General features: G+C 41.4%; 1 protein-coding gene and 1 long non-coding RNA gene across 5 annotated transcripts in view; both read right to left on the bottom strand.

Moving 5' to 3' along the window:
- Positions 1-33: 33 nt before the first annotated feature.
- On the bottom strand, positions 34-19,779 carry LOC124526660 (uncharacterized). 4 transcript variants are annotated; one of them, XR_006965715.1, is made up of 6 exons: positions 19,760-19,779; positions 14,552-14,584; positions 12,531-12,606; positions 8,257-9,935; positions 1,885-2,071; positions 34-74 (listed from the first exon to the last, which is right to left on the bottom strand). It is a non-coding gene; the product is annotated as an uncharacterized LOC124526660 (long non-coding RNA). The 4 variants fall into 4 exon arrangements; XR_006965713.1 differs by lacking the exon at positions 19,760-19,779 and adding an exon at positions 17,781-18,455; XR_006965716.1 differs by lacking the exons at positions 14,552-14,584; positions 19,760-19,779 and adding an exon at positions 14,147-14,180.
- Positions 19,780-20,730: 951 nt separating this feature from the next.
- Positions 20,731-22,720, bottom strand: part of DNAJC13 (DnaJ heat shock protein family (Hsp40) member C13) — a 125,426-nt gene continuing 123,436 nt past the window's right edge. Inside the window, exon 56 of the mRNA XM_047099768.1 lies at positions 20,731-21,592. Within this exon, the coding sequence (XP_046955724.1) occupies positions 21,486-21,592 (107 nt within the window). The 3' untranslated portion in view covers positions 20,731-21,485. The remainder of the gene's footprint in view (positions 21,593-22,720) is intronic.

Below are 22,720 nucleotides of genomic sequence, written 5' to 3'. Positions count from 1 at the left end.
ATGATAAAATTTGGATGAGGACTCGCTTCTTATGGATGAGCAAAGAAAGTGGTTTCTTGAGATGGAATCTACTCCTGGGGAAGATTTTTGAAATGATAAAAAAAAAAAAAAAAAGACTTAAAATATCACATAAACTTAGTTGATAAAGCAGCAGCAGGATTTCAAAGATTTGACTCCAATTCTAAAGGAAGTTCCGCAGGTAAAATGCTACCAAATAGCATCACAGACTACAGAGAAATAGTTCATGAGAAAAATGCAGCAAATTTCACTGTGTTGTCTTACTTTAAGGAATTTCCCAGCCACCCCAACCTTCAGCAATCCCCATCCCAAGCAGTTAACAGCCACCAACATAGAGGCAAGAATCTCCTCCAGCAAAAATATTGTGACTCGGTGAAAGCTCAGATGATGGTTAGCATTTTTTAGCAATTAAGTATTTTTTTTTAAAGATTTTGCTTTTCAGTAATCCCTACATCCATTGTCAGGCTCGAACTCACATCCCTGAGATCAAGAGTCACGTGCTCCACCGACTGAGCCACTCAGGTGCCCCCCTAAAATATTTTTAATAAAGGTGTGTCCACTGATTTTTAGACAATGCCATTGCATACTTAATGGAGTACAGTATAGTGTACATGCCCTGGGAAACCAGAAAATTCCTTTGACTTGCTTTATTGTCACATTCACTTTATTGCGGTCTGCAACCAGTCCCACCGTATCTCTAAGGTATGCCTGTGACTGAAGTAAAATGTTATTAAAATCAATTTCACCTGTTTCTTGTTACCTTTTGATGCCACTGGAATATTGGTAAAATTTTAAATTTTCAAATGAAAGTATTTTTATTTCTAAAAACTTTAAAACTCTGTTATATGAGCATACACATCACAAACATTTATTGATGTCCAGAGATTATTTAAATGCCTTCTTGGAGTGGGGAGCAGGCATTTAACAAAGACCTGGCTCTGATTCTTGTGTGTCACATGGGCCTCCCAAACATTTGCCTTTGAGCCTTAACCTCTCTACACCTCAGTTTTTCTTTCTGTGCAGGGGATTAACTTCAATCCTTGCCTTCTGAGCATTCATTGTGACCATCACTAAAGCCATGTAGAAGCACTTGGATATTCTGAACCACAATATTTTATAAGATATCCTCATGTGAAGGAGATAAAATAACCCAAGCTATCGAATCTTATTTCTAGTTTTAAATGTCACTTAGAAGAAATCAGGATTGGGGTGCCTGGGTGGCTCGGTCAGTTAAGCATCTGACTTTTGATTTTGGCTCAGGTCATGATCTCAGGGTTTGTGAGATCGAGCCCTGTGGTGGGCTCTGTGCTGACAGTGCAGACAGAGCCTGCTTGGGATTCTCCGTCCGCCCCATGTGCACACGTGCGCTCTCACTCTCTCAAAATAAATACACTTAAAAAAAATTAAAGGTTTATGTCTGATACTTACAATTTTGTGATAATTTTTTCCTATGCCTTTGAAGAAAATGGTCTCAATTGGTGGTTGACTTAGTTCATCTATTTTTACTTATGTCTGTCATGAACACAACCATCCCTAAGCCAAGTCACTCCATGTGATCGATATTCACGTCTCTCCCCTACCATTTATTTAGATAAAGTATTATAAAGAATGGTAAGGGTTGTTTTGAAAAGGAAAATTACAGTCTCCAAAGAATGAAAAGATCGAGGGATACTTTGCCTCAGCCATGGTGACTCAGCATGGAAACTCAGAGCCATTTCTAGGACGTCCTCAGGCTGTCCCTGGGAGTTGCCTTGTGGCCGTATGCCCAGGGGCAGTCAGCCAGCTTTGCCATCCACGGTGTTCGGTGTTCGAAATGAGAAGTTGCCCTCCATAATAACCACATGGCAGGGAAGGAGGAGCGCTCACCAGGCAGTGCCGGACGTCATGACCTCTCCAAGATCTGCATGTGGTCAGCCGCGGGGAGGAGGGACCTCGGGGACAGCCTGCCAGGGAAGTTCCCAGGAGGCTCCATACAAAAGTGGTCACGGAAGGTGTATCAGTGCTTGTCCAGGGGAGTGGCCAGTTAAGGATCTCTTTGGTGTTGATATTTTACCTTCAAAACATACAGCAGAAAGTCTGTGAACAAGTAGATTTCTTCATCAAACTGCGATTACTTACGGAGGCTTCCCCGAAGTCTGCATCACCCCAGCTCTTTCCATACTCACTTTCTGTCCAAGAGAACTAAAGTGGGTGAAAACAGCAAAGTCCACAGTGGCATGTAGATACTTTAATAGGTTGATAGGGCTTGCAAAAAAGCCAAAACAAAACAACCACGTTTTTCGTCCTTTTGTGAATTAAGCTACAACAGTTTCTGAGAAGTTCAGAAGGCAGGCATTTTTTTACCCAGGCTTCTGAAGGTATTCAAATTAGTAAAGGTCTTAAAGGATATTATAAAGTGAAATGTATTTAAGAAAATGTCTGGAAAAAAAAAAAAAAGAAAAGAAAATGTCTGCTATGGGGCACCTGGGTGGCTCAGTCAAACGTCCAACTTGGGTTCAGAGCATGATCTCACAGTTTTTGAGTTCAAGCCCCACGTCTGGCTCTGTGCTGACAGCTCAGAGCCTGGATCCTGCTTTGGATTCTGTGCCTCCCTCTCTCTCTGCCCCTCCCCCACTCATACTATCTCTCTCTCTTCCTCAGACATTTGATGATCCCTCCGCAAGGAGCAGAATACAGGGGGTGCAGACCAATCAGCAGGCTCCTTCCTATTAGCGCTCTGGGCCAGTGTTTGTTGCATGTCTTTTTCCACCATTTCTTTTGCCTGAATTACTGTGGTAGCCTCCTGATTGGGCTTCTAGTTTGTTCTCACAGCAGCCAGCATGACCCTCTCAAAATTTTTCAGTGGCTTTGCATCTCACTTAGAATAAAATCTAGAGTCCTTGCCATGACCTACAAGGTCTCATCTGAGCTCGTCCCCTGACACCATTTGAACTCATCCTCTAGGCTCCCTCCCTCCATCATGGCCTCCTATCTGCTATTCCAACATGCAACCCCTGCCAGACCTCTGACGCTTGATTCTTACTGTTTTCTCTGCCTGAAAAGTTCTACTCTGAGATTTCCAGATGCCTATTCAAAAGTCACCCTAGCAAACAAGTTAGCAGCACCTGCTTTGTCATTCTCCACCTCTCTGCCGCTCTCTTCTCACAGGACCTAACACCTAACATATTTCGTGTCTACTTATTTATGACATGCTCGCACACATGTAACCCCAGTTTTCCCCTCCTATAGTCACTTATTTCACCTATTTTATACACTGGGGTTCCCCTCAGTCCCTAGAACCATGCCTGGCCTCCATTAAGTACTCAAAAGTATGAATGAATGAATGAATGAATGAGCACGGATGATCCCTGATTTGCAACTGATGATAGGGCAAAACATTTATTTATAGATCTGCAAACAGATCAGAGCAGAAATTTAAGCTCCGGCCCATGAACACAGCCCCAGAATGGGTTATGGGTAGCTGGAGAGGACATCGGTGCCCCAGCAGTGGGCGGTGCACAGCTGTTTGGGCAAATCAGGCGATGAAATAATGTTTGATGAGTATTTGACAATCCAAAGGAATGCACACACTTAACTTCTTAAGTTTTCCTGCTTTCTAATCCAATCTAATCAGCCAGAGTGCTGTGACCAACTCTCAGTTCAAAGGGAAGTCGGGAGTCCTAAGAAAAATAAAACCACTGTTGGTGATCACTAGAATTTCCAAGTTTCCAGATAAACAGGATTCTGGGAAGTATCCTCACTTAATTCAGGGCAAAGAGCATTTAGGGTCTGTGATCCTGCCACAATATTTTTATTTCTCTTTTTTTCAGTATTTCTCATTGTCATGAAGAAAATCCACACACATTCTAGTCTAAGTGTCTGGTTGTCATAAGCTCCATGAAATAAGGACTTTTCTCTACCTTATCTTCACCAAAACTACCTGAATAAACAAAGGGTGATTATCCAAATAAAGGGTGATTATCCCAGAGTTCTGCCTCTCTCTCAGGACAGTACTTTAGCAGCAAGCACCCTTTCACCCACTGGGCTGATGGCTGATACCACCTGGGTGAAAAGTCATGTTTCACTTTTTAAATGGGAGAAGATGGAGACTGCAGATGCCTCTTCCCCCCAAGCCCTTACCTCTGACTTCAGTTGCTACCATTTTTTCCCTTACCCCACACCAGGCTCATTGGCCTTCTGCTGTTTCTCCAGTATCCTAGATTTTTTGAAGTTAGAAATATTTGTTTCTTATTATAGGGTCCTCTCATGAGAAAAGAGTGTGGAAAAAGAGGCTTCCTGGGTTTTCTCCCATTCAAAACTTTCCTCCTGGTGTAGGAGGGAAAGTTCTCCATCTACTCCTGGGAAATTAGGCTACTCTAGTTTTATTTTTGATCACTTGCATGCATTAAGAAAAAAACCCAACTATTAGCAGGCTATCTGTCCCTTGGTACATATGCCCAGTCCACTTGGACAGACAGACAGGTGTGGACCTCAACTGCCCATCTCCACATGCTGCCCAGAGTTAGATGGTACATTGGAAATAAGGTGCTCCTGGTTAGGGATCAAAGCCACCCTAGCTCCTGCATAGTGCCTCCAGTGAGACTCTTAGATTCCCTCTTCAGCAAGGAGGACTCTGGGTATATGTAGTAGGGCAGCCCTCTGGCCACAGGCAGTATCTGCTATAGAAGCTTGCTTACTTCTCCAAATTCTCTCTAGATTCCTTAAATTGACAAGAGTGAATGCAAATTCTGAAATGACACACCAAGTTACACAAGGTAGAAAAAGTCATTAAGGCCACAGTCTCTCCAACTCCATGCACAGAACTCTGACCCCACCATTCCCCTCCTTTCATCCTTTGGGACCACCTAGTGCTGCCCACCCATTCTCCTCAGTGGCGGCTTCCAGCACCCAGAAATCTTGAGCAGCCTCAGCCTCACAGGCTGGGAGTAGCCCAATTCAGGAACTCGAGGTCATCTTCAAGCCCAAGGTTCTACCTCAAGGTCTTTGCACTTGCTTCTCTATTTACCTAGAAAGCGCTTCCCCAGCCCACATTGTCAAGGCTTGCTCTTTTCCTGAAAACATGACATTCTTCGTTTTCCTTCTGTGATCATCCCATCTAAATTTCTTTTTTTTTTTTTTAAGTTCATTTTTATTTATTTTGACAGAGGGAGAGAGCAAGCAGCGGAGGGGCAGAGAGAGAGAGAGGGAGACAGAATCCCAAGCAGGCTCCATGCTGCCAGCACAGAGTCTGATACAGGGCTCAAACTCAAGAACTGTGAGATCATGACCTGAGCCGAAGTCAAGAGTCGGACGCAATGGACTGAGCCACCTTGGCACCACATCCCATCTAAATTTCTAAGCCCTTCCAACACACACACACACACACACACACACACACACACACACTCCTTATCCCCTTCCCTGGTTGGTTGGGTTTTCTTCTTAGAACTTTCACCACATAATGTTTCTTTCTTTTCTTTTTTTTTTTAATTTGGCTTATTGTCCCTGCTTCCCCCACTAAATAGTATGCTTTAGCAGAGAGAGGTTTTTGTCTGTTTTGCTCACTGCTCTATCCTTATTGTGTAGGACAATGCTTGGAGCATGCATAGCAGGTCCTCAATGAATACTTGTTAAATGCACGGAATTCTTCCAGCTGCAGGAGGGCAGGGATCCCAGGCAGTTCCTTTAACCTCTAAATCAGAACTGTGATAACATAGGCTCATGGTTGCTCCCTGGCCATACAGATGCTTTTTAAAAGACCTAAAGCCAAGCTTCTCAACTCTAGCTAAGCATCAGAATCCCCTGCAGAGCTTGATAAAGACTCAACTGCCCAGCAATTGCGTGACTTCGGTGGTAACAAGATACACCAGGGACCGCTTCCTGATCAAGTCCGTTAGGGTGTTTGACTGTAAACACCAGGAAGAGACTGGCTAATGCAAGCAAAAAGGGAACCTATTCGGTGGGTGTGGACCTGGGAGACTGAGACATCTGGAGGAGCACCCCAGCTGTGGCTTCCCTTCCTCTGACCTTCCTCTGTCCTGGCTGTGCTTGCTTGGGCACAGGGGAGACTCTGGTTGGCCAAACTCAGGTTACACTTCCACCCGCAGCCTATCCTCAAAAAGGAAGAGGGAAGAGAAACAGAATTCAAGCCACATGATTAAAAATTTTCTAGTGCCACATTAAAAAAAGTAAAAAGTTGGGGCACCTGGGTGGCTCAGTCGGTTGAGTATCCAACTCTTGGTTTTGGCTCAGGTCATGATCCCGTGGTTGTGAGATCGAGCCCCCTCTGCCCTCTCTCAACTGAGAGAAGATTCCTCTCCTCCTTGGCTACAGACTTCATGCCGGCTGTCAGGTCATCATATCGCTCGGCCTGCTCGGCCAGAATGGCCTTCTGCAGCAGGTCATTTGTATCCATGACCGGATGTGCCGTGTCCAGAGTGGGTGCGACAGATGGAGAGGGGCTCAGACTCAGCAGTCTCTGGGCAGCAGTGGCCAGGCTGAGACTCTGTCCCTAGATCTCGCTGTCCACAGGCTATAGCCGTGCGACAGATATGGGGTTTCCTCCTAGGACTGTTTCAGTTGGCCTTTTGTTCACAGTTTTAATTTTCTGTAGCTTTCAAATCTGGTTGAGGAAGTCCTTAGCCATTTCTTTCACATATTTCTACAGTTTTCTTACAAATAGGCCATCAAATCATTTTGTTGGGACTTGGAGACTGCATTAAGTTTACTTTAGGGACAAGTGACACTTCTACACTCATCAATCATCCTACTAGGAAGAAGATGTGTCTTTCTGTTCAAGAATTCCTTTACACGCTTCAGTAGAGGGTCAGACAGACATCAGGTAAATCTAGCACATCTCCTGTTAAGGCTGTGCCTAAATATTTAGTGTTTCTTTTTGTTGTGGCAGACAGTATTTTTTCTACCATTGTTTGTATGTACAAAAGCTGCTTTTATAAAGTTTTGGTTTTGCTGATTTTAAAGTTTCCCTTAATATGCATTGATATTTTTAAATTCGGCCTTCTTTTTTGTTTTTGTTTTTTTGATTTGGGAGAGAGAGTTTGAGCACATGAGCCAAGGAAGGGAAGAGAGGGAGAGAATCTTAAGCAGGCTTCACACCCAGTGCAGAACCTGACGTAGGCCTTGATCCCATGACCCTAGGATCATGACCTAAGCCGAAATCATGAATCAGACATTCAACCAATTGAGCCACCCAGTCACCCCTAAAATTCAGGTTTTAATAAAAGGTGTGTATATCAGAGTTAAAGAGTCAAATCAGGGGCACCTGGGTGGCTCAGCTGGTTAGGCGCCCAACTTCAGCTCAGGTCATGATCTCGAAGTTTGTGAGTTCGAGCCCTGCATCAGGCACTGTGCTGACAGTGAGGAGCCTGCTTCAGATTCTCTCTATCTGCCTCTCCCTTGTTTGTACTCTCTCTCTCTCTGAAAAATAAACGAACGTTTAAAAAAAAAAAAAATGAAATCCCCATTCAAAGCTAGTCATGAAGCACAGCACTCTCTCCTTCCCATGCTCCAATACGCTCATCTCCTAATCCCATGCACAACCACTTAAAAACTTTTTTTTAAATTTTTTTGATGTTTATTTATTTTTGAGACAGAGAGAGACAGAGCATGAGTAGGCGGGAGGCAGACAGAGAGAGGGAGACACAGAACCTGAGGCAGGCTCCAGCCTGCGAGCCATCAGCACAGAGCCCAATGCGGGGCTCCAACTCGTCAACCACAAGATCATGATCAGAGCCGCAGTCGGACACTCAACCGACTGAGCCACCCAAGCGCCCCTTAAAAACTTTTAATTGATAAGCATAGCTATCTTCTTCTAAGTAATGCAATTGTACTAATACTGATGTCCCAGGTTTTTTGAAAACATCTCACATCTTGAGAAAATTTATGGAGCATGTTGCACATCCATATACCACACCTAGATTCACGCCTGCTTTCTTCTCTCTCCGCTGTTTGAGTTAGTTGCAGACATCATGGCACTTATCTGTATAATGATTACACTCGGGAAACATGACCTTGATAAAACACTACTATTCGTATACAGTCTGTTATATTGCTACTCCTTCATTTTCTTGTTTTTTTGCTTTAGCCATCATCTATTGACTTCTGAATTTAGAAGATTCAATTGTCTTTCATCTTCTCTTCCCACCAAACATACATACACTCTCACACACATCCATTCTCTCATTCTCTAATACACTCATATTGGTATCATCATTATGGAAGTACCAGTCAGAACCTTACCTCACCATGTCTCACCACAGAGATTTTTCTGCTGTTCACCTCCTCCAATCTCCTTCCTCTCAGTATGTTCAAGCACAGAGACTTCATCTTCTTGAAGAATTTGTTCCCAGAGTCTCTGACCTGCTCAGGGCTGGGTTGGGCTTGGCTGGTTGTACTCTAACTCAGCTGCCAGCTCTTGTCTTGATTCAGCATCTCTTTTCACGACCTTTCAGAGAATCCCTCCTTTCCTTTCTTGGTTATCCCACTCTGGGGGAGAACATCTTTTAGGACCTTCTTACAAAACTTTCCTGGGAAGTAAATCTGAGAGCTGGTATGTTTGATAATGTCTAAATGACGTCCCCTCACTTAACTGGGAGTTTGGCTGGCTTTAGAATCCTAGGCGAGAAAATCACTTTTCCCTTAGATTTTTGAAGGCATCACCCCTTTGTCTTTTTTTAGTGTTATTGAGAAATCCAGTGCTATTCTGATTCTTGCTCCTTTCTAAGAAATGTTCTTTCCTTCTCCTGCAATACCTGGATGTTTATAAGAACTTCTTGTTTCCTATCATAAAATTTCACAATGATGTGCATTTGTAAGGGTTTATTTTCATCTGTTAGACTGGATACTCAGTGGCACACTCTTCCTTTCTGGGGACGCTTTTGAGTTTTTTATTTTGTCCTCCACCCACCTTACTCAGCTCAAGCTTCTATAACAAAATACCATAAACTGGGTGGCTTAATTTTCAGTTTTGGAAGCTGGAAGTCTAAGATCAAGGGATCAGCAGATTCAGCAGTGAGGGAGGACCCTGCTTCTGGTTTCCAGATGCTGCTTTCTCACTGTGTTCTCACGTGGCAGAAAGAGCTCCAGGGAGCTCTCTGGGGTCCCTTTATAAGGTCACCACCTTCAAGACCTTGTCCTCTCCAAAGGCACCACCTCCTCATACCATTATTTTGGGGGTTAGGATTTCATCATAGGAATTTTGGTGGGACACAAATCTCCTTTTCAAAACTACTATTGCTTTCTGGATCTTTTTTTTTTTTTTTTTTTTTTCTTTTTTTTTGATAATGGGCCTCCTGGACTGGCCATCCCCTACTTTAACTTTGTGTCCTTTATTTCCATCTGTTTCTGCTTATTCTGCTTCTTAAGGAAATTTCTGCAACATTATCTCTCAGGGGCTTCCATTGTTTCTCATTTCTGCTGTTTGGGTTTTTGGTTTTTTGTTGTTGTTGTTGTTTTGTAACACAGGATTTTTCTCTGGGAAAAAAATGTTTTTTACAGTGGCTTCCTTTTGTTTTGTGCATGTAATGTTTATCTCTAAGGGTATTAAATATGATAGCTTTCTTTTCCAATGTTCTCTTCTTTCTCCACTGTTTTCTCCAAATTACCTTTTTCTTTCCTGTTTTGGCCTCACTCCTGCTTAAAATCCTGCCTTGGGGGATGTACTTATTGGCACTTAATCTAAGGTCTGACCAAGCTGAGCCCCTTAAGAGTGAAGGGTGTGGTGTCTACAGCTCTGTAGCACCTGATAACGTTTCCTGCTCTAAACACAGGAGGTACATAAATATTCTGAACTCATCTTGATCATTTCAGGGTTGACAACGATGTCTGTCTGGACAACTCCCACATTTAAAGCCAGGAAAGACGCTCCCATTTCCTGTCTTGGAAATTGGATAAATGTACATGGAGGGCTGTTCTCAGTCCTGCAAAATATTTAAGGGTGAGAGTGGGGTTTGAGTTTAAGCTCTAATTCTCCAAATTTATGCATAAGTAGGTATTTGCAGAATTACTTGCTTATGACTTTTCTTTTTAAAGACAAATGACTCATTCCTTCACTGACTCAAGTCACATTTTCATAGAATTTTCCCTGAAATAAAGAAAGTGAGGGCATGGGGTTCTTATTTTCCTGCTCACAGACATCACCACTTGGCAAGGGCCAGGGAGTGAGGCGAACGTTCCTCGCAGACTGGAGAATAACTGAAAACTCTTCACACACAGTAACCACATAATCTTGTTAGACAAACCATATACCTTTTCAATGTTAAAAAAAAATGTAAGCTTAAACATTGATTCTTATTTGTATAAGGAACTGAGACTTCCATTAACAATTCTGGTACTTTCTCTTCTCTTACTAAATTATTTCCCTAAATTGGGGCTTTGTAAAAATGATGAAAATGTGCACATCTTTGGTAAGCTTGGTGGAAAAACAAACTTTTTATTTTTTAAAATACGGTGTTCTTTAAAAAAAATTTTTAGTGTTCATTTATTTTTGAGAGAGAGACAGAGTGTGAGTTGGGGAGGGGCAGAAAGAGAGGGAGACACAGAATCAGAAGCAAGCTCTGGGCTGTGAGCTGTCAGTACGGAGCCCGACTTGGGGTTCAAACACACGAACCGTGAGATCATGACCTGAAGTTGGACCCGTAACTAACTGAGCCACCCAGGCACCCGGAGAAACAAACTTTTTAAACTGGCCACCCCTACTTACTGTATTTATGGGGCCCTGGATCCCACAGTAAACTGGCCTCACCTTTTATTCCTTCAATCTGGACGTTAGTGGACGGTCAACTTCAGATGTGAAGTTTTTTTTTGCTTTAAATGCTGAGTAACATATTAAACACACGTAGTAAAAAACTAGTAATAGGAAAGCGCTGATGACTAGGACAGATTCCATAGTAGAGGACAAAGACAGTCTGTGTCATGATAAGCCCAGTTACTTGTAAGAAACAATATCATACATAATTCTTAGAAGCTATCCAGCTCTGGGCTTTTTATCCGGGGTTAGAGTGGGACTGAGTTCTCTAATATTTAAAAAATATGTCCTTTTGTACATTTTTGTAAAGAGGGCTTATATTACCTTTCATTAGATTCCTAAGAGTGAAATATCTCCTGACGGACCAACCCAGGCAATTTAGAGAGGAAACTGATGCTCAGGGTCAGAAATCTAACTAGGGCAGATTGGGTCTGCAAGCTGGTGTTTTCTCCCAACACCACCACCCCATCTAAGAGGCTGGCACTATATCAGGTGTTTACATCCATTATCTCTTAGCTACAGAACAGCACTGTAAGGGAAGTGTTAAGGATGAGAGATCACACAGTGAGGGCCAGGACTGCAGCCTAGATGGCCCTGATGTGGTTCTGGATTGGTGAGGGGGGAGGGGGAGGTTTAGAGCTGATGGCCAAGAAAGAATTCTTGAGGCGTCTTTGGTGCAAAAATGGTGATTTTATTAAAGCACAGGGACAGGACCCGTGGGCAGAAAGAGCTGCACCGGGGTAGTAAAGAGTACCTGGTTATATCCAATGGAGTTGGGGGGGGGGGGCGGGTAAAAGACAAAAGGCAGGCTTCTAGAATGACTTTGATATGCTAAAAAGGACTCTTAAGATACCTGAGGCCTTGCTATTGTCAAGCTAAGGTTGTTTTTCCTCTAGTGTGGCATTAACATTAGGACCAGTAGGGAGTTCCTGGAGAAATGTCAGACTCTGTATTTGACTCAAGTATTTGTCAATGGGCTGCAGGTTATAAGGAAATTTAATTTTATCCGCCATTTCCTTCTTGCCTTTGTTCCCTACATCATTGTGGAGGAGAGGGTGATATTAGGGCTCCAGGAAGCTGAGTCTGTAAGTTTTTGGAGATTAGGCTGTTGATAAGATTGCCTTTTTCTTGTAATTTACTAAGATATTTGTGAACTGATGGAGACTCCTGTCCTGCAGGACTCTGATCTCTATCAGCTAACCATCTGTTTTTCCCTTTCCTTTGTTCTTGGGCAGCCAAGAGTACCTGAGGAATGTCACACATATTCCCCCCTTTTGGGGGGACGGGGGTGTGCTAGCCTGTAGTTTGCCCTCAGCTTGCCTTATGGTCTCTCATCAATATGACAATGAGATTGGCTTGACTGTGTAAATGGTCAGTATTTCAGTTCACAAACAACTCTTCATGCCACTCTGTTGTCCGGCATTCTTCTCAACTTGGAAGCAAATTTTTAAGTCATTCTCTAGGTCTGGCCTCTTGGACCTCATCTGCTGGCAAACGAGCCACGGCTCAGGGACAAATGTATTCTTACTGTGGGAAACCGATGATCTTGCCGACTGAAGACCGTAAAACAGCATCCCTGATATGGGAGCCACGGTAGCTGCTTTTTAGTTAGGGCTTACCTAGCAACAGAACTACTTCCAAAAACTAATAAAAAATTACAAATGATTTTATGTAGACCTTAAAGTCGTTGGAATTTGTTTTACCCCATTCCTGATCCTAAATAGAATGAGAAAAATTGTTATTTATAATTGCTGACTTGGGTACTTACGATTATTACCACCATCGATATGCCTCAAGGTTCCCAGAGTCTTTTCACAGACATATTTTCAGTCCTCACGACAGCCCTGTGAAGGATGGATTAAGAATTATCAACATTATTTTATAGATAAGTAAACAAGCTCAAAGGAGTCTTTGCATTCTGTGCTCACACTTCCTCTGGTCAAAGGTAAGTGCTATATACTTTTTTAGTAATTTCTGCACCCAATGTGGGGCTCAAACTCATGACCCTGAGACAAGAGTCACATGTTCTAGACACTGAGCCAGCCAGGTGCCCTGAAGTGTTTATACCATATAGGAGGCCATGTGTTCCTGAAAACTCAAGTAGGCCATTAAATTCCTAGTCAATAGGTTGCCAGAAACAGACTAATTTTATCTGCATTTTTTTTCCAGTGTGCCTGGGTGGCTCAGTTTGTTGAGCCTCCAGCTCTTGGTTTCTGCTCACATCATGATCCCTGGGTCGTGGGATTGAGCCCTGCGTTGGGCTCCACGCTGAGCAGTTGTGGGATTGAGCCCTGTGTTGGGCTCCACGCTGAGCATGGAGACTGCGTGGGATTGTCTCTCCTTCTGCCACTCCACCGCTCCCACACGGGCATGTGTGCTTTCTAAAAATAAATAAATAAATAAATAAATAAATAAATAAATAAATAAAATATTTATTAGTAAAACCTAGGTATTTAGGGACATTCCATCATATAATGGAATTTAAGATCAGAAAAGGGAATCACAGCATTTCTGGACTGAAAGGGATTCTCCAGCCACCTGGTGATAATCCTCAGGTTTACTAAAAGGGCTCATTCCCTGTGTATTTCCTTGATTAGTGACTCAGCACATTTTTGTGTATGTATTGGCCATTTCTATGCCTTGCTTGGAGAAATGTCTATTTAAGAACTTTGCCCATTTTATTTATTTTTTTTTTCAACGTTTATTTATCTTTGGGACAGAGAGAGACAGAGCATGAACGGGGGAGGGGCAGAGAGAGAGGGAGACACAGAATCGGAAACAGGCTCCAGGCTCTGAGCCATCAGCCCAGAGCCCGACGCGGGGCTCGAACTCACGGACCGCGAGATCGTGACCTGGCTGAAGTCGGACGCTTAACCGACTGCGCCACCCAGGCGCCCCGCTTTGCCCATTTTAAAATCAAGTTGTTCATGGTGGCATTATTTGCAATAGCTAAAATATGGAAACCTAAACGTCCATTGATAGAGAGATGGATGAAGAAAATGTGGCATGGGCATACAAGGGATTATTATTCAGCTTCTTAAAAAGGAAGGAAATTCTGACATATGCTACATGAACAAATCTTAAAGATACTATGCTAAATGAAATAAGCCCTTCACAAAAATTTAAACACTATATGATGCCACTTGAGATACTTAGAATAGTCAAACTCGGGGCATCTGGGCGGCTCAGTCGGTTAAGCGTCTGACTTCAGCTCAGGTCATGATCTTGAGGTCTGTGGGTTCGTGCTCCGCGTTCGGCTCTGTGCTGACAGCTCAGAGCCTGGAGCCTGCTTCTGATTCTGTGTCTCCCTCTCTTTCTGCCCCTCCCCCACCTCTCAAAAATAAACATTAAAAAAAATTTTTTTTAAAGAATAGTCAAACTCACAGAGACAGAAAGTAGAATGGTGGTTGCCAGGGGCTGGGGGGAGGAGGAATTATCAGTTAATGAGTATAAACTTCCAGTTTTAGAAGGTGATAAGAGTTCTGGAGATGGATGGTGGTTTGTTTTACCCCATTCCTGATCCTAAATAGAATGAGAAAAATTGTTATTTATAATTGCTGACTTGGGTACTTACGATTATTACCACCATCGATTGCACATTATCAATAGATCTAATAATACTTATCTATATACTTAAAATGGTTAAGATAGTAAGTTTTATGTTATGTGTACTCTACCACATTAAGGGGGGAAAAAAACGAAAGAAAAGGGGACTCAAGGAACCAGGCTGAAGAAGCTTCCACTGGCAAAGACAGGACATTTACAACTTCAATAAAGATATAGGCATACCTTGGAGATATTATGGGGTTCAGTCCCAGAGCACTGCAATAAAGTGAACATCACAACAAAATGAGTCAAATGAATTTTTTGGTTTCCTAGTGTATATAAAAATTATGTTTACATTATACTATATATAATATATATAGTATATATAACATATATATAGTAATATATAATAATAAACTGTAATATCAAGTTTGCAACAGCATTATGTAAAAATAAATTTACACACCTTAATTAAGAAATATCTTATTGCTGGGGCACCTGGGTGGCTCAGTCCGTTAAGCGTCCAAATTTGGCCCATGTCATGATCCTGCCCTTCGTAGGTTCAGAGCCCCGCGTCGGGCTCTGTGCTGACAACTAGGAGCCTGGAGCCTGCTACAGATTGTGTGTGTGTGTGTGTGTGTGTGTGTGTGTGTGTGTGTGTGTGTGTCTCTGCCCCTCCCCTGCTTGCACTCTGTCTCCTAAAAATATATATAAAACGTTAAAAAAAATTAAAAAAAAGAAATACCTCATTGCTGAAAAGTACTAACCATTATCTGAGCTTTCAGCAAGTTGTACTCTTTTCGCTGGTGGGGGGCTATGCCTCAATGTTGATGGCTGCTGACTGATCGGGGTGGTATAGCTGAAGGCTGGGGTGACTGTGCTAACTCTTAAAATAAGACACAATGGGGGTGCCTGGGTGGCTTGGTCGGTTAAGCGGCCCATTTCAGCTCAGGTCATGATCTTGTGGTTCACAAGTTTGAGCCCCATGTTAGGCTCTGGGCTGACAGCTCAGAGCCTGGAACGTGCTTCAGATTCTGTGTCTCCATTTCTCTCTGCCCCTCCCCTGCTCACACTGTCTCTCTTTCTCTCAAAAATAAATGTAAAAACAATTAAAAAAAAAAAAAGGACAACAATGAACTTCGCCACATTGGTTGACTCTTCCTTCCACAAACGATTTCTCTACAGCACGAGATGTTGTTTGACGGTAGTTTACCTGTAGTAGAACTTCTCTCAAAATTATAGTCAATGCTCTCAAACATTGCTGCTGCTTCATCAACTAAATTTATGAGATATTCTAAATCCTTTGTTGTCATTTGAACAATGTTCACAGCATCTTCACCAGCAGATTAATCTCAACAAAACCACTTTCTTTACTCATCCTGAAGAAGCAAGTCCTCATCCATTCAAGTTCATCATGAGATGCAACAAGTCAGTCACATCTTCGGGTTTCACTTCAAATTCTAGCTCTCTGGCTCTTTCTACCACATCAGCAGTTACTTCTCCCACCAAAGTCATGAACCCCTCAGTCATCCATGAGTGCTGGAATCAACTTCTTTCACTCTTGTTGATGTTGATTTTGACCTTTCCCCAGGAATTGTAAGTGTTCTTAATGGCATCTAGAATGGTAAATCCTTTTCAGAACGTTTTTACTTTTCCCAGATCCATCAGAGGAATCACTATCTATGGCAGCTAGAGCCTTAAAAAATGTATTTCCTTTTGTTTAAAATTTATTTTTTTTGAGAGAGAGAGAGAGAGAGAGAGAGAGAGAGAGAATGTGGGCTGGGGAGGGGCAAAGAGAGAGAGGGAGAGAGAGAATCCCAACCAGGCTATGCGCTGTCAACTCAGAGCCTAATGCGGGGCTCAATCCCATGAAGCATATCATAACCTGAGCCCAAATCAACAGTCGAAAGCTTAACTGACTGAGCCACCCAGGCTCCCCACAAAATAAATATATTTCTTAAGTAATCAGACTTGAAAGTCAAAATTACTCCATGACCCACAGGCTGCAAAATGAATGTTGTGTTAGCAGGCATGAAAACATTAATCTCATTGTCTATCTCCACCAGAGCTCTTGGATGAACAGATGCATTGTCAATGAGCAGTAATACTTTGAAGGAAATCTTTTTTTCTGAGCAGGAGGTCTCGACAGCGGGCTTAAAATATTCAGTAAACCATTTTGCAAACAGATGTGCTGCCATCCAGATTTTATTTCATTTACAGACCACAGAGTAGATTTATCGTAATTCTTAAGGGCTTTCCAAATGGTAAATGAGCATTGGCTTCAACTTAAAAGTCACCAGCTGCACTGGTCCCTAACCGAGTCAGCCTGTCTTTTGGAGCTCTGAAGCCAGGCATTGACTTCTGTCTATAAAGTCCTAGATGGCCTCGTCTTCCAACATAAGGCTGTTTTGCTTACATTCGAAATCTGTTGCTTAGTGCAGCCACCTTCATTCGCGGTCTCAGCCATACCTTCTGGGTCACTGGCTGCAGCTGCTCCATCGGCACCTGCTGCTTCACCTTCTTATGGAGACGGCCGCTTCCTTAAACCTCACGAACCAACCTTTGCTGGCTTCAAACTTTTCCTCACCTCTCAGCCCTCACAGAGTCGAAGAGTTAGGGTCTTGCTCTGGGTTAGGCTTTGGTTTAAGGGAATATTGCAGCTGGTTTGATTTTCTATCAAGACCACTAACACTTTGTCTATATCAGCAATAATGTTGTTTCTTTCTCAGCATTCATGTACTTACTGGAGCAGCACTTTTAATTTCCTTTAAGAATTTTCCTTTGCAGTCACAATTTGGCTAACTGTGGTGCCAGAGGTCTAACTTTCCACCCATCTCAGATTTCATCATGCCTTCCTCACTAAGCTTAATCATTTCTAATTCCTAACTGAAAGTGAGAGACATGTGACTATTCTTTTCACTTGAACACTTAGAGGCCACAGTGGGTTATTAACTGGCCTAATTTTAATAAAGCTGTGTCTCAGGGAATTGGGAGGCCCCAGGACCGACTGGGGAACAGCCAATCAGTGGAGCAGCCAGAACACACACATTTTATTAAGTTTGCCATCTTACATAGTAAGAGTTCATGTTTCCCCCAAAATAATTACAATAGTAACAGCAAAGATCAGTGATCACAGTTACAAAGAAATATAATAATAAAGTTTGAAATATTGCAATAATTACCATAATGTGACAGAGACATAAAGTGAGCAAACAACATCGGAAAAATAGTGCCAAGAGTTTCTTGACACAGGGTTGCCAAAACTCTCAATTTGGGGAAAAAATAAATAAATAAATAAATAAATAAATAAATAAATATGCCGTATCTGTGAAGCATAATAAAGCAAAGTACAATGAAACAAGGTATGTCTATAACAGCAAAGGATTGAAGAACAGCAAATATGTTTAAATCTATGATACTAAAAAATGCTTCAATAATGGTGTTAGTAAAAAAAACAAACAAAATTGGTCACCTTCAGAAGATGACAGGGAAGAGATTCATTATCTTGAAAGCTGATGAGTAAAGGAAATGAATTAAGCCTTCATCCTGCCTTTCCCATATGACGTGTGCCACTGGGTGACAAAGCACATAAAGGAAAGCATTTTTTTTTTGTTCTTTTATTGAGGTAAAATTGTTATATTACATTAGATTAGTTTCAGTTATACAACATACTAATTCAGTATTTGTAGAAACTACAAAGTGATTACCACAGTAAGTCTGGTTACCATCCATCATCATACAATTAACACTTTACCCATTTTGCCTACCCATAATCCTTCCCTTCTGATAACCACCAATCTGGGCTCCATGTCTATGAGTTTTGTGTTATTCATTTGTTTTAGATTCCACATATAAGTGAAATCTTCGGGTATTTGTCTGACTTCCATGACTTAAGGTAATACCCTCAAGGTCCATCTGTGTTGTCATAAATCGCAAGATCTCATTTTTTTTTTCTTACGCCTAAGTAATATTCCACTGTATATAAACACCTCATCCCCTCTATCCCTTTATCCACTGATGGACACTTAGGTTGTTTCCATACTGTAGCTATTGTAAATACCACCGCAAAGAACACAGTGCATGTATCTTTTTCAATTAGTGTTTTCATTTCCTTCAGATAGATACCCATGAGTGGAATAGCTGGATCATATGTTAGTTCTATTTTTAATTTTTTGAGGAAGCTCTCTGCTGTTTTCCACAGTGCCTGCACCAATTTACATTTCCATCAACAGTGCACAAGGATTTTCCTTTTCTTCACATCCTCTCCAACATTTGTTATTTCTTGCCCTTTTGATACTAGACATTCTGACAGGTGTGAGGTGATAGCTCACGGTGGTTTTGATTTGTATTTCCCTGATGATTGGTGATGTTGAACATCTTTTCAATGTACCAGTTGGCCATCTACAGGTCTTCTCTGGACATGTCTATATAGACCCTCTGCCCATTTTTTAATCGGATTTTTTGCTGAGTTCTCCACATTATTTTGGACATTAACTCCTTATTGAATATATGATTTACAGGTATTTTCCACCGTTCAGTAGGTTGCCTTTTTATGTTTTCTTTGTTGTGTTGAAACTTTGGTTTGATGTAGTCCCACTTAACATATTTGCTTTTTTTTTTTTTTTTTTTGCAAGAAAGCATTTCTTTATAAAAGCATTCCAGTTACTAAGTGGAATAGCAGCATTTTATAACTCCCAGTATATGAATGGATCTAGTCACACTGAGATTCCCTTATTGTTAATATCACATGTCTTACAGGCATGATGTGCTTCTAAGAAAACAAAAAAAAACCAAGCCCCCCCTCTAGTCTTGCCAAAGGAATGGAACCAGAGTTTGATCAAGCCTCTACATGCAAAGAGCAGAGGAATAAGTTGAATTGCACTAGGAATGTGTGATCAGTAACCTCAAGACTGGGAAAACCAACCAACGGCCTCAGGGCCTTCAACAAAGTTATAGGGAAAAGGCAGATGGAAAGGGAGCCACAAGATTTAAAAAGACTCAAAAATATATTAACAGAAGGAAAAATGCAAGACCAAACCCTAGGAATGTACACTTGGGTGATAAACTACAAAGGAACACAAGGAAGTATAAGACAAGTGGTCCTTTTTTTTTGTTTTGTTTTTTAAAGTGGTCACTTTCAAGAAGAAGGGAGTGGCTGTGATTTTGATGGGGGCACATGAAGGGGCTTCTGGAGAGGCTGGCAAAGTTCTTGACATAGATGGTAGTTTCAAGGGTGATTTGCTTTTTAACGACGAATTTGTTCAGCGAGATTTTCTGTAGTTGTGTTTTGGTTTACAATAAAAAATGTTTAAAAACAAAACAAAACAAAAAACCACCTCTCAGTTTTCCTAGTTACATACTGCTTCAGATTGCTGCTGTGTTAGGATCATGGCTCAGGACAGACTTTGGTGTCAGGTCTAAGTAGTTTTGATTTCTTACTCTGTTACTTACTAGTTGTGTGACTTTTGCTAAGTTGCTTTTCCTCTCTGAGCCCATGTTCTTCACCTGGAAGATAAGAATTTTATCAGTATCAAGCCCATAGGTTTGTTCTGAGAATTAAATGAGACTAGGTATGTATGAGTTTACAGGATGTTTGGCATACAGCCAATGTTCAGTAAGAATGAGCTATTACTTAACTATCAGTGATTGTGAATTAATTTAAATAGCCCTTTAAATATCATAAATACTCACAATATTTATGTTCTCCTAGTACTTAAAGGAAATATATTAATTTGTGCTCTTCCATACCACATACTCCTAAGTTAGCTGTTACAATTTCTTTTAGTGAACATATTTTTATGACAAGTATTGCCTAGAAACTAAAACCACAGTTGTATATTAAAATATGTGCATGGGTATATTACTCTATAACCTTTGAGAGATGATGCAAAAGTCTGAATTAGAGACTTATCGGGGGAGTAAGTCTCCATTACACTCTGCTGTTACACATCAACTATGGAATAAACTTGGCTCTTGCTTTCAAAAGCAATGTGGAGGTGTGGGTATTTCGTCATTCTTTAAGAAGTGTTTGTATTCTTTACAGGTTTTCATTTTCTTGTAGTTTATGATCATACTAGGAGACCTATGTGCTGAGATCTGTATTATTTGAAATATGCTCTCACTTTAAATTTCTCTCGCTTTAAAAAACGTTGAAATTAATGTGTCTCACCCATTAGAGTAATACTAGCCTCGCCCATTCCTGAATTATTAAATAGAAAATAAATGAAATGCTACTTTCTGGAAATTTAGATGTGGCTGAAATATTACCAAAGGGCATTGGGAATGATCAGATGTGTCAACGTAGTTGTCTGGATGAGGAGCTGTGAACGCGAGGGAGCGTTTGTGTTTATTCCTAATACTAGATCTGTCTTAGAAAAAAGCAGGAGATCCTCAAAGGGAAACATTAAATTAGAACAAATATATCTCATTAACAAAGCAGTCAATTCCCTTTATTTTTAAAATTTTATGTACACATATGAATGATCTGTATAATGTACATTCAATATAGAAAGCTTTATATATTTGATACTGTATAGAACATTTCACAATTACACTAATCTCTTACATAACATCTTGACATCCGTTTTTAAATTTTTTTGCACAAGCTCCTTTCTCATTCAATTTGGTAAAGTCAGTTATACATACCGACATGTACTGTGAGCTCTCAGAAGGTTAATGATTGGGGAGAGGATACCGGGGAACAGGCACGAGGATGAAGCCTACTAGTGTTGGACGGTGGAGGGGGACAGCCACAGGGACTCGATGCAGGAGAGGGAAACATTGTCTTCCGGGGACAAGTGACCTAGTCCAATTTCTGTAGATTGCAGTTCAACCCCACAGTCACGCTAATTCAAAAAAAACATTATAAAAACTAGGAAGAAAGTTTTGTCTTTTTGATTCACAGTCTTGTAAACAGATACAAAGGAACAGAATGTGCTTACATACATCAAGAAAAAAAACTTGTGTACCCACTTAGGCTGATCCACAGAGTGCTTTCTTACAACGTGATACAATTAGAATCACTGACTTTTTTTCCTAAATAAAAATATATTTATAGAAAAAGGAATAACACTGTCATGAAACCAGGAGAAAGGCAGTAAGTTTGTTTCAACGTATCAGCTGGAGGAATGTGGACTGGGCACTGGCCTGTCAGCATTTACTGTCTCTCACAAAGGTGTCAACTCTGATAGCCAAGGTCGCCTGCCTCGTGGTCTACGGGAGGCGGCAGGTTGGACATGACTGACGAGGATGTCCCTGCAGTAAGGTAGCCAGCAACTCCAGGTCCTGCAAGAGAGAAAGGAAAACACACACCGTCTAGAGAGCAGAGTCGTGTGAAAACACCTTTATAAGAAGGTCAGAAGCTAGTCAAGTACCTGATCACACACTTTAACAGACAACTACCCAGTGCCATTTTCAAGGTATGTCTTTACTATATGACAAAGTTAAAAATCATTTCAAAATTGATACTGGACAGCAACACTGGTGTGAAAACATGGAAAATTGGCCCTTCTCAATTCTGGGAATTCAATGCTTCAAAAAATTCTGGGCACTGAAGGATAGCTATGCCAAATGGAAAATAAAAAAAAAAAAAAGAACAAGTAGAGGAAGGAAACTCCATACTAAGCCCATCCAAAAGTCATACTTGATAAAATGCCCAAGAAAAACCTTTATCAACATTCAAGTTAACCTACTTTCATTTGGTGCAAAGAAATGCTGTTATAGGGGCACCTGGGTGGCTCAGTCGGTTAAGTGTCCGACTTTGGCTCAGGTCATGATCTCATGGTTCACTAGTTCAAGCCCTGCATCGGGCTCTGTGCTGACAGCTCGGAGCCTGGAGCCTGCTTCCGATTCTGTCTCCCTGTCTCTCTGACCCTCCCCCCATTCATGCTCTCTGTCTCAAAAGTAAATAAACGTTAAAAAAAAAAAAAAAGAAATGCTGTTATAGCTAGTAACACCAAATGAACAAGGGCTGCTACACTGACAGCTCTACAAAAGGAAGGCTCTGGACATTTGTCACAGGTCAAAACAAGAATGCTATGGGAAAATATATCAATATTTTCATTTTATAGGTCTTCCTTGATTCTAAGAGTCTCTACTGCATAGAAATGCTACATATGCCAGCATTTATCAAGATGTGTCCTACAAGCATTGTAGATAATGGCTTTAGCCCTCCAGTTTATCGTAAACATTGCACAGACCATTACATCCCAGAAGCACTGCACAAACTGTACAGAGTACTTGCAAGAGACATTGTAGCATAATACCACAAACTGAGCAATACTGTTAGCTGAAACCATAGGAAATAAGGCAAACAGCTAAGGAACATCAAGGGTTAGAACTAGAAAGGCAGTGGGAGCGGCATGCATTTAGCAAAATGATTCTCTACCTGCTTCAGAGAGCTACACAGAAGTT

Source organism: Lynx rufus, unplaced genomic scaffold, assembly GCF_022079265.1.
Source record: "Lynx rufus isolate CCGP_SWC_20201006 ecotype Redwood Valley unplaced genomic scaffold, mLynRuf1.p SCAF_5, whole genome shotgun sequence".
In the NCBI taxonomy this organism is placed as follows: Eukaryota; Metazoa; Chordata; class Mammalia; order Carnivora; family Felidae; genus Lynx; species Lynx rufus.
This window is presented reverse-complemented; position numbering and strand designations above follow the sequence as displayed.